The 12522-nt window shown below is 39.2% G+C and overlaps 1 protein-coding gene across 4 annotated transcripts in view; it reads left to right on the top strand.

Moving 5' to 3' along the window:
• The window catches only part of RBBP8 (RB binding protein 8, endonuclease), a 32153-nt gene that overhangs the window by 5396 nt on the left and 14235 nt on the right, over nucleotides 1–12522 (top strand). For 2 of the 4 annotated variants that reach the window (XM_081918070.1, XM_081918069.1), the window contains exons 3-11: nucleotides 3067–3195; nucleotides 3345–3440; nucleotides 4154–4266; nucleotides 6482–6557; nucleotides 7118–7269; nucleotides 7779–7880; nucleotides 8671–8759; nucleotides 9588–9667; nucleotides 11445–12288. In XM_081918070.1, coding sequence (XP_081774196.1) covers nucleotides 3067–3195; nucleotides 3345–3440; nucleotides 4154–4266; nucleotides 6482–6557; nucleotides 7118–7269; nucleotides 7779–7880; nucleotides 8671–8759; nucleotides 9588–9667; nucleotides 11445–12288 — 1681 coding nt within the window. The remainder of the gene's footprint in view (nucleotides 1–3066; nucleotides 3196–3344; nucleotides 3441–4153; nucleotides 4267–6481; nucleotides 6558–7117; nucleotides 7270–7778; nucleotides 7881–8670; nucleotides 8760–9587; nucleotides 9668–11444; nucleotides 12289–12522) is intronic. The other 2 variants (XM_081918072.1, XM_081918071.1) reach the window with 2 other exon arrangements.

Genomic DNA, 12522 nt, shown 5'->3' with positions numbered 1-12522 from the left:
TAAGCAGCAGAAAGCAGAGAATAGGAATAAATAGTTCTCCAATAGTTCTCCAACTTAAAGTTGTAGAAAGTAACCTCTTAATGGATCATTATTGAGACTAGTGTTTAAGATTGTTGAAATAAAAAGGGATTGTGAATGTGAGGGCTATCCAATCTGGGTGAATAGGATGAAAAGGATTTGGGAAAGGGCAATCAAAACGATCAAGAGGCTGGAACAACTTCCCTATGAGCAAAGGTTGTAACCTTTGGGGCTCTTTAGTGTAGGGGAAAAGTGCGTAAGGAGAGATAGGATAGAAGTGGGCAAGAATTAGGCAAGTGTGGAGAAAGTGGATAGGGAGGATTTTTTCTCTCCACCTCTCATAATACTAAATCCCTGGGTCATCCAATGGAAGATTCAGGACAGACAAAAGGAAATACCTATCCACACAGCACATAGTTGTGGAGGCTGTGTTTAGCCTTCACTGTTGGGCTGCAGTGTGCCCTTGAATGCCAGTGGCTAAGAATCACAAGTGAGGAGAGTATCATTGTACTCAGGCCCTGCATTCAAGATTCCCTGTGACTACAGAATGCTGGATTATATGGTCCTTTGGCCTAATCCCACAGGGCTCTTCTTATGTTTCTAAGTAACTTGTATAGGATAAAGTTGCTAATGTTTTGGGGGGGGGGGGAGAGAGAGCCTGTACACAAATTTCCAAAAACATTTCTGTACTCCAATTTAAACTTTGTTGTAGAGTGATTGTGTTTGGAATAATATTGTCATGTATATCTCCTTGTTAAAAAGTTTCCATCCTCAGCTCAGAGTTGGTGGAAGATGGGTATTATTGATGACTTTCTCTTGAGATTTAATACATACCAAGCTAAATGGCTTAATTATTACTTGCTGGAATCATCCTACAAGTAGTGCATTGTAGATATAACAGTCTTCTATAGGAGTTCTTGTTCTCCCCAACTCTTTCTGAATACCTGAGGTTTAATATTTCAGCACTGATAACCAGCCAGACAATGAGCTCCTTATGCTTCACCCTGGTTCAGCGGTGAGGCTAATGGTCTTGGAAATGCAGGGTCAGGGACCACTCATTAGGGAGGCTATTTTCATAGCTGAAGAGCTTGTCAGTTTTGTCAAGCAGCATCATGGCCATCATGCACTATTTTCTCTCTCTTTTTACGCTTTTTGCTCCGTTCTTAGAATGTGAGTGTACTTAGAGCCAAGTGATCCTACCCATGCTTCATTCATAGTAAATACTCTGTGTTCAGTGACATATATTTCCTAGCAAGCGACTTCATTACAACAAAGTAGCCTGAACATGTTTACTCAGAAGTAGGTCTGAGTGAGTTTAATGCAATTTGCTCTCAGGTAAGTTTGCTTAGAAATTCTGCTTTAATGTAATATAAGTGCTGCTTAGCTTTAGAATAAATTCTAGCTTTAGACTAAAATTGGAAGCTTTTTGAGCCACAGGTGGCACTTTTATGCATGATTAGAGGATTGCATTCAGTTGCCTAGGCCACCATGTTGTGCATTTCTTATGCTGTCTTAGGTGGCTACTTTCTTTACTGGCACAATCACTATGCCTATAACAGGCATTCAGGTTTGTGTGTGAGAAACTCAAGCTGGAAATCCTATTTAGTGTTTGTTTGATCTGCATGCTGTGCATACTTAACTGGAAGCAACCCCCTTTGGGATATAGTGAGAATTTATTCTTAGTGAACATACATAGGATAGCAGGATAGCACTATTGTTTAAAGTACTGTCAGTACAGTATCGCTGTAAGGTTCCCTTTGTTTCACGTGAGTAAGAAATACTGGTTTGCCTAATGCCACCCAGTAGCTGTTCATAGCTGAGCTGCAAGCTTAAGTCCCTAAGATATAAAGCAAGTCTGGAAAACTACTACACACTCCAGTCAGTTTTGAATAGAACTGTTTATATTTGGTGTCTGTTGTTCTCAAAGCTTGACTGCCAGCATTTAAAAAGAGGAGCCAGATCAGTTGTTGCTCCTGTTAATATGGCTTCCATGTTATCCTCACATAATTGCAGTTATTGTTAGTAAAAATCCTTCTTGCATTAGTTAAATTGTGTTTGTTTTATTGCCACTGACTAAATCTAACAAAAACCAGCCCTGAACTGCTTGAGTTGCAGAGAGCTAAATGGTGTGCACAAGAGGATTGTACATTTCTCACCTGCACACCCGTTTGTTATTAGATGTGGGCCTTCCATCCCATCCCATCTTTTCTAAGATCAGGCCAATACCATGTGTAAATGTGCAGTGCTGCCACCACTGCATTTAATTTAGGCTCCTTCAGAAAGACAACATATAAATTGAATAAATTAAACAAATAATAGTTTGGCCAGACTATTACAGTCGTACCTTGGAAGTCAAATGGAATCCATTCCGGAAGTCGGTTCAACTTCCAAAGCGTGACTTCTGGTTGGCTGCAGGAAGCTCCTACAGCCAATCGGAAGCTACAGAAGCCTCGTCGGACGTTCGGCTTCCAAAAATAGTTCACAGACCAGAACAGTCACTTCTGGGTTTGCAACATTCGGGAGCCAAAACATTCGGGAACTAAGCTGTTTGACTTTCAAGGTATGACTGTATTTGTTTATCTGATTCCACCATGTTCTCCCTGCTCTATAAACCAATCTGGGACGTAACTACCACACATTATATTAAATGTGTAGAGTGTAGCATCAATCTTTCTTCTCTATTTTTAATGCTGAGCATAAGGGACTCTGATTTTCACTGAGACCATGGGAGTGTCTTTTCTGAGGGTCATTTCCATGTTGTAGGGGGTTCATGGGGATCACAGCTAAGGGGAAGAAATTGTTAAACCTCCCTATGTACTGCTTCTTTTTTTAAAAAAATTGTGAGCATCCTATCCATACATGTAGGACAACTTCACCATTCTGATTCATTAAGGTTTCATAGCTGTATGCTCCTGCCTGAGAGTAAACTCCACTGAACACACTGGGACTTGTGAGAAAACCTGCATAGGCTTGCACTGTAATTTGGTTATCTTTTCTCATTTAAATAATTCCCTGCAGCCCATTCTAATGCAAAGTTTTCCTTGACAGAAAACACATGCGCAGAATAGCTATAATTTTGTTGTACTATGCTACCACTTCCCTCTTCCATCAAGCACCATCCTTCTCCTCTGTCAAATTCATGTTACTTATAGTGGAAGCCAATGGAACTGTGACCATGTGAGTAATGTGCTTTGTACTGCAGATGAGTCGTTTTATTAGTCTGGTTAGCACAGTTTTCTTACTTTAACTTTAATATGATTTCTGCTTAATGAAAATGCATATATCACATAGACAATTGCTGTAAATTAATTTTCATATACGTTTAGGGATGCAGAAAGACTCGAAGAGTTTTACACCAAAAACCAGCAGCTTAGAGAGCAACAAAAATCATTGCATGAAACAATTACAGTTTTAGAAGACCGGTAAGTAGAAATTACCCCATTTTGATGGTAAGGTTTAGCCATAATTTTTCTTATTCTTTTTTGAAAGCCCTGCCGATTAGATTATTGTTTGCTGCTTGTATATCAAACTCAGTAGTAAATAGCTTACTAAATGGAAGAGGTGATAATGGATGCTCTCCCTGACTATTTTAAGTTTTGAAATCAAAGCCTTTTGATTTGTATTGGACAACTTTTTTCAAGGACTTGGAAGTTCATTCAGTGCTATGAAGCATGTAACCTTGTATGGTGTGTGTGTCAAGAAATAAGTTCAAATAGATGTATTCTAACTTGATCATCCAGAACAATTTTGTTGTTTTGCAGGTAGGAAAGATTTAGAAGTTGAAGGAAGGTCTTTGATAGTGTGCTTCTGATTGCCATGTATCAAAAAAGGTGTTTCACATTAATAATAATAAGAATGGTTGATAGCCAAGATTTTAAAATTCTAGATCATCTATGCCACTTCAGGTTGTAATCCTAAACACACTTACTAAGGAGTAATTTCCACTGGACGTTTATGGCCTCTTGTGCAGTGGTTCACTATTAAGTAAATACTTTGGGCCCCCTGTTTTTCAAAAGCTAAGCCATGGACCTCCTACTTTTGAAATTTTGATAGATCAGTGGTATGCGCTGAGTTATCTAGTACTTAAAAAAATATTATGCTTATCTAACATATCATTATCTTCTAATTTCTATAGGTTAAGAGCAGGATTATGTGATCGTTGTGCAGTAACTGAAGAGCATATGAAGAAAAAACAGCAGGAATTTGAAAATATTCGGCAACAGAACCTCAAGCTGATTACAGAACTGAGTAAGTTTTATCTTTCTTGAGTCATTTCATAATAATGGGACCTCTTTGCATGTGCTCTGTTATCACACTCTTTTGAGTCAGTAATGGTTAGTTTTTCTATATTTAAATACTACGTTGTTCACAGAAAATGCTCATTATGTCTTATTGACCATTCATTCCCCAAAGAGGCTTATACTCATAGGCTCTCCTGTGAGAGCCAGTGTGGTGTAGTGGTTAAGAGCAGTAGATTCGTAATCTGGGGAACCGGGTTCGCGTCTCCGCTCCTCCACATGCAGCTGCTGGGTGACCTTGGGCCAGTCACACTTCTTTGAAGTCTCTCAGCCCCACTCACCTCAGAGTGTTTGTTGTGGGGGAGGAAGGGAAAGGAGAATGTTAGCCGCTTTGAGACTCCTTCGGGTAGTGATAAAGCGGGATATCAAATCCAAACAAACAACTCCTCCTCCTCCTCCCCCTCCTCCTCCTCCTCCATTGTACCTAATATGTAGGAGTGTACAGTTAGCCTCTTAAATTTTGGAATGTCTAATAAAACACTTCTTGCTTTCAAAACTGTTAATATTATAAGATAAAATATAGAGAAGTGCTTTTTTCCTATGTCTTTAAAATGTCAGGAACTACCACAAGCAGAATTTGAGTGAGATTGATTTGTAGCTCAATAATATTTCACTTGGGCTTGACTCTTTGCATAAGATTTGCTCACACACAAAGGTATACAGTGGTGCCTCGCAAGACGAAAATAATTCGTTCCGCGAGTCTTTTCGTCTTGCGATGTTTTTCGTCTTGCGAAGCACGGTCCGTCGCAACTGCGCCTCTTCGAGCGGCTTTAGGAAAAAAGCGAACAAACTCGCAAGACGTTTTCGTCTTGCGAAGCAAGCCCATAGGGAAATTCGTCTTGCGAAGCGACGCAAAAACCGAAAAACCCTTTTGTCTTGCGCGTTTTTCGTTTTGCGAGGCATTTGTCTTGCGGGGCACCACTGTATCCTGCCAAGCTATGGTTTGTTTTTACATCCAAACCTATGGAAGCTTACAAGCCATGGTTAGAGAAGGTACCACCAAATCAAGGTATCAAATCACAGTTTGAAGAGAATTTGCAAAACACAGCTTGTACCAATTGTTGTCTGCCATGGCATCCGAATTCAGAAACCAGTGACATCATCTCAACAGAAGCAGAGCAGCATCACAGGAATCGCTCTGCCTCAAGAAGCTGCTGCACTATAGAAACCAGAGCGAATCATAGTTCTGAGCAGGTAGAAAACAATAGGAGACAAATAGTTCTAAATTATTATTTACCATATGTTTGACAGCTCAAAACAGCATTGTGGGTAAGCACAAGCTGTGATTTGCTATGGTGTATGAATTGAGCCAGAGTCTGTTTATTGCTATAGATGCCTAAAGATTCCATCCCAAACCCAGATTATATTTGGTTTATGACTAGCTTGCAGGGTAGAGGGGAAGGAGCCGAACCTTTTCTGTGTTTGACTTGACTTGCTTTAGTCTCCTGGAGGTGTTTGCTCTGCTAGCACCATTATACAGTGCTTCTGCTATACAATTGCTATGTTGATTGTTTGAGGAGTGGAGGATGTTGATATATTTTCCTCCCATTAATCAGGTACTGTTGGATTCAATGAAATTTTGTAATGTTACCACTTTCCCTTTAACGTTATTGTGCTGCTTTGCTTATAGACAAATGGAAAACTCTTCTACATCTTAGGTTCAGGGGCCTTCTAAAGGGAATCAAAGTTCCTGGATATAAACTATTACTTGACTTTCTTGTGAAGGGAGTATAGCTCACAAATGCCCACTAATTTGGATAGCATCATGACTTTGGTCAAGGATAGGATAAAAGGCACATCTTTCCAAACATCACACAAGACAGTAGCACCAGTAATTTTTTTAAATGTCCTTTCCTTTACATCACCAGTCTTATTTCTTTCTATTGAGCAATATTCTCATGTGATGAAAAAGTCAATTAGTAAGTAATTTGTTGCTGGATTTCACAGTTAATCAGTGTGATGTAATTAAGTTACAAATTGCATTTATAACATTCTGTTAGTGACTTGGCTGGAACTCTTTATTTAGAATGAAAACAAAATGTATTGGAGTACAAGTACATGCAAGTGAGTTTTTTAGTCATCTAATGGATTTCCTAAGAAGACTGATGAAGAAATAAAACACAACTGGAAATTGCCATGTTATTTCATTTTTTTGCATATTTCAGTGAATGAAAGAAACAATTTACAGGATGATAATAAAAAGATTTCTGAACAGCTTCAGAAGATGCAAGAGAAGATAGAGTAAGTATAATTCCTGTTTGTACCTATGCAAATAGATGTAGGGAAAGGTTTGTCCAGGAAGTGATGGATAATGACGATAACCAAACCACAGTAAATCAGATAAACCCTGTCCCATCTCAGTGTAACACCCTCCCTTTCCTGAGAGGGAAGGAGTTTCTCATGGAGTGCTGAAAAGTTGGATATCAGAGTAGCTCCATATCCCGGCACTTTACAAAAAAATGTATCCTACTGTCTTTTAGTGCCACTCTTTTTCTATAAAGAGTGGCAGTGCCACTCTTTTTCTATAATTTAAAAGGACTAGTTCTGCCTTCTCTAAGGCTACATTCCCCGATTCAGTTAGGTGGCCGTGTTGGTCTGATGCAGTCGAAAATTTTTTTAAAAAATTGTCCAGTAGCACCTTAGAGACCAATTAAGTTTGTTCTGGGTATAAGCTTTCGTGTGCATGCACACTTCTTCAGATACCAATTTCCAGTGACCCTTAATACACTCTTGACAGATCAACACTTTCTGTTTTTTTTGTAGTATTTAGATTTCACATTAATTTTGTTTGTTTTTCTTAGGGAGCAAGAGCAATACATGGAAGAGTTCGTTCCAGATTCACCTGTTCAGTCACTTTCAATCGTTAATCAACTGCGCCGAAAACGGGAGAATAGACATGTCCAGTACACAGAACAAAAGGGTCCAGATTTGGAACAGACAGGAAGACCTCATAGTACGCTTTTTCAAAAACTATTTCCCTGCTAAAAATATTAAGAATAATTACAGTTTGAAGGAGGTCCCCTTTATACAATATAAATATATATAATTCCAAATCCTTCCTTCCTTTTAGGAAATGGTTCTGAATTTTTGGTAGCAGTGCTTCCTTACTAACTTGTCTCAGACTACCACCTAATGGACGTTAAAAGTATTTCCATCCTGTCATACCCACAAACAGAGAGCCAGTTATTTTAGAGTTTCCATAACAAGGAATAGTCTTAACTCCCATCAGGTCAGGGGAAAACTGTGTGAGAGGAGCTGCTACTGAGCTGGGCATTGTTGCTCGCTCTGTTTCTGGATCTGAATATGGGGGGAAATGCCTCTAGGCCAGGGGCAGCTCTTGATCAAGCACAAGGCAGAGAACCACCATTGATATTAAGGAGGAATTGCTGTTGGGTGCCATAAATAAACTTCATTTTATAAAGATGCTGTATCTGATTATGACCTTTATTTTTCTCTTTCTAGAGCTTGGGAAGATCCCTCTTTCATCCACCCAAAGGGATGTCTGTCCTGAAGAAGAAGTATTGGTGGCTGATACCTGCGACCCACAGCTCTCCCCAGTATCACGTAAATTTAGCAAGTTTTGCCATTATATATTTAAATTAGTGATAGTGGAAAAGAGTACAGTCAGTTTTCCTTGGTAATCAATCTGTACAATTGAAGATTTTTCCTGTTTTACTGCTTAAGAGGTTTTTTTTAATTAAGCAGTTTATAAATATTTTAAATAAATGAAGCTTTTAGTGGAGATCTTTATCCAAGTTCATATCTGTATTTGATCTGAATTTTGTTCTGTTTTGTTTTTGAATATGGAATTGTTTAATTGTTGATGTTTGATGCTTTGAGGTATTTTATGGGGAGCACTTCATGAACGGAATTGAATAAATAAGAAAAACCCTCAGTGTGAAAAGTGCTCTCTACGGTCCTTAGGTCTGTTTATTCTTTGTTAGAGGAAACATATGACCAGGACTAGTAGCCTTTCAGGAATCCTGGAGATTGCCCATTTGCCCAGGCATTTTGCCGAGACTTATGAGGAAACCATTCACCCTCCAAAGCTATAGGGAAGAGTTGAATAGAAACCAGGAACCTCAAGAGATGGCTACTGCAAACTTGCATATTATTAAATACTGTTATGTTCATCTAAATTGTTTCTTAACTTGAGCATTCAAGAAATAGGTTTAAAATTAAAAATCAAGGATTCAAAAAAATTAATTGCCTTGGAAGAAATCATAATTCTATTATTGCACAATTCTCAATTTATGGACCTCTTTTTTTAAACCTAATCCTATCTGTACTAGCAAAAGTGGAATATGTTTTATCATGCATGTTTTGAGTTACTGAGTTCTCTCCATTTGTACAGATGAAAAAATAGCAGGAGAGCGCACTGCTACAAGATCACCATTTGCCTTGGCAGTAGTTGTTGCAGAAACCCTTGGACTTGATGAGCCTGTGAGTACTGTTTCCATGATCTGCCACAAAAATCTAGTTGGGAAATAAACTCTCATAGGGAAAATCAATTTTTCTTTTGCTTATTTTGTCTCAAGATTTGGCAAAAAGTACCACCAGCCAACTGCTAATGACAGCAGATGAGACAATTGACTGTGTATAAATTGCAGTGTAATCATTGTTATCCACTTATTGTGTCAAAAACTAAATGAAAATGAAAATTACAGTTCATTTTTTAATTATTCATTACTGGGAATTAATGTTGGTTTTCAGAAATTTATGCCTCACTTGTATACTTATTATGTCTTTGGAGGCTGAACATTTTTATTTTATTTTTTGCGTGGTAAATTGGAAATAAATTGCATGAAGGTGGTATAGAACCATATCTTTTAGAATTGCTACTCATATTTCTTGGTTGGTGAAATACAACTCATTCATTGCAGTGATTTGATTTAATGGGATCCCTTTGCTATAGCTTCAGAACATAATTGGTTAAATAAAATTATATCAGATAAGCTGAGTGCAACCACACTAATCCAGCTCAAGGAACTATACTCAAAGAAGCAGGCTTTTCTGAGCATATCCAGAATTTGACAGATAACTACATGCACAACCAGGTGCTTGATTCTCAATTTCCTCTTCCATTCAGCAAATCCGGGGTTTGCATACAGACCTGCCTCTACTTTTTCTTCAAGCTGATTGTTCTGTCAACATAGGCCTGGCTAATCCATGACCTGGAATTAAATATGAATGTGTGCATTTTGAGCTTCTTAAAAAAAAATGTGCCATACCAGAAGTTGCAAAACGTAAAGTGGTGTTATTATTTCATAGGAACCTCGGAATAAAGCACAGGGAGATTTCAGAAAACAGTTGGTTCATGTGTTTCCTAAAAGTAATGGTGACAACTTGGAGTAAGTCTTAGAATTTTCTTTTTTTTAAAATATATGAAGATTTTACATATGAAGCTAAATGAACTTTCATAGAATAAATTTTGGTAGAAATGTTTATTATAGTAATGTATTATAACATATTTAATATATTAGTGAAGAAAACTCACCACATTTTAGTTCGAAAGAGTATAATCCGTTAGAAAATAACATACTTAGATTTTCTGACAATATTTGAATTTTTAATATATGTCGTGTAATAAGAAAAATTAATATGGTTTCCCTGCCAATATTTTGTACTCTGAATAGAAGTACTTGGTAATATGCCAGATAATAATATTTATTTATTTATTTATTTATTTATTTATTTATACCCCGCCCATCTAGCTGGGCTTCCCCAGCCACTCTGGGCGGCTTCCAAAAAAATACTAAAATACTGTAATACATCAAACATTAAAAGCTTCCCTAAACAGGGCTGCCTTCAGATGTCTTCTAAAAGCCTGGTGGTTGTTGTTCTCTTTGGCATCTGTTGGGAGGGCGTTCCACAGGAAGGGCGCCACTACCGCGAAGGCTCTCTGCCTGGTTCCCTGTAACTTGGCTTCTCGCAATGAGGGAACTGCCAGAAGGCCCTCGGAGCTGGACCTCAGTGTGCAGGCATAACGATGGGGGTGGAGACGCTCCAGGTATACTGGACCGAGGCCGTTTAGGGCTTTAAAGGTCAACACCAACACTTTGAATTGTGCTCGGAAATGTACTGGGAGCCAATGTAGGTCTTTCAAGACCGGTGTTATATGGTCTCGGCAGCCACTCCCAGTTACCAGTCTAGCTGCCGCATTCTGGATTAGTTGTAGTTTCCGGGTCACCTTCAAAGGTAGCCCCACGTAGAGCGCATTGCAGTAGTCCAAGCGGGAGATAACCAGAGCATGCACCACTCTGGCGAGGCAGTCCGCAGGCAGATAGGGCCTCAGCCTACGTACCAGATGGAACTGATAAACAGCTGCCCTGGGCACAGATTTGACCTGTGCCTCCGTGGACAGCTGTGAGTCCAAAATGACTCCCAGGCTTCACACCTGGTCCTTCAGGGGCACAGTTACCCCATTCAGGACCAGGGAATCCTCCACACCTGCCCGCCTCCTGTCCCCCAAAAACCGTACTTCTGTCTTGTCAGGATTCAACTTCAACCCCAATCCTGGTCTTATGGTGTCTTTTTTTATGCACACACCCTATAATGTTTTTATTTGCAGTTTCTAAAATAATAAATCATTTACCTCTTTAAAAGTTCAGAGGTCCTATTTGGTGTATTACAAAAAGGCATAATAAATATGGACAGAAGGTTAAAAGTTCATGGCAGCATCTGCTAAAGCATGGATGATGAATCTGTGGACCTCCATTTGTTATTGGACTATATCTCACATCATCTGTTGCCTTGCTACCTGGAGCTGATGGGCCTTCCAGCATCTGGAGGGCCAAAGGTTCCTTACCCTTGTGCTAAAGACTCAGAAACCCAAGGATCTTTGAGCAGGATATTGAACAAACCTACTTACCTTTCATCCTATTGACCCTACATTGCAACCTTTGTTCAAAATCAGGGTTTTCTTAGTTTGGAGTGTGTCCAGCTCTGCTTATGTTGATATTTCTGACAATAAATCCAGTCTTTCAGAAGGGAGTGATAATTTAATTCCTCTCTTAAATAACAGTTACAGCCTTATGCTGGATGTTACTTTTTTTCAATGGACTGGTTTGTTTTTTGTACTAGTTCACATTAGCGGGGGAAAAATATTTTCAACTTTTAACTATTCAGATTTTCAGATCCACCTGAGGATGCTTCTCCACTTACAGACTGGGATTCTAAGGTACCTTCTCCTGTTTTTGGAGCCTCTGCAAATGTGAAGAAGAGCAGCTTGGGCCACAGTACAAGTCTTTCCTCTTCTGTGTTAGCAACAGGACGTAAGTCAAATCTGAAAAACAACTCCATCAACAATTCTTCCTATTCTAGATCTGAGAAAGTGAAATCAGTATCTGAAGATGTTGCTTTTGTTGTACCGCTTAACCCTGAGACTGAAATAACTTCTGTTATCAGCCAGGCTCCAACCGGTAAGCAAGTGGTTCTGAAACAGAATGCAGATGAGCCCATAACATGTGTGACCAACACACATTTAGATAAAGATGAGACAGGCGAGAGTGACTTCCTTCTTCCATCACGGAAACAATTAGGCAGCCGATGCCCTAAAAGGAAGAAACCCGATGAAAGGAGTGGGCATGTGATCAGCTCTGAAAAAGAAAATGCCTTCCCTTCCCATGCAGACAATTCTCCTATCAATAGAGATAATATAACTGATAAGCCTTTAGATTTGTCTGATCGTTTTTCGGGTTTTCGCTGTCAAGGAAAAAGCCATGTAAGTGCTGAGACCTCCAAAACTAGGCTGAGGCAGGCAACTCTTTGTGATGTTTTTCAACCACCAGTGAAAGATTATTCATCTAAAACCATCGTTGGTTATCTAATGAGCCAAGATTCACCAGAGGATCCCTGTGTACAGGAAGCATCCCTGGAGAGAGAACCTCAAGTACAAATAAAAGAAGAGATCTCTGCCTTTTGTAATCCACCAAACGACGTCCTGGAATCAGAGCTCTCTGAAGATATGGAGGTAAGTTTGTGAGCAACATTGTTACCTAGCATAAATAATCACCTGAACTTTTCGGGGAACGGTAGCATTTATTTTGCTTCTTTGCCGAAGAGAGAGTTCAGATGACAGTAATGCAACATTTGCCGGGGGAACTTTCTTGCTACTTATTTGTACTTCTAGGGTGGGGGATCAGAAGACTGATACAGCTGGCTAATGTGAATTATGAACAACATAGACAGAATATTTGGGCAAAAG

This window comes from Podarcis melisellensis (assembly GCF_964234715.1).
Source record: "Podarcis melisellensis genome assembly, chromosome: 7".
Classification (NCBI taxonomy): Eukaryota; Metazoa; Chordata; class Lepidosauria; order Squamata; family Lacertidae; genus Podarcis; species Podarcis melisellensis.
This window is presented reverse-complemented; position numbering and strand designations above follow the sequence as displayed.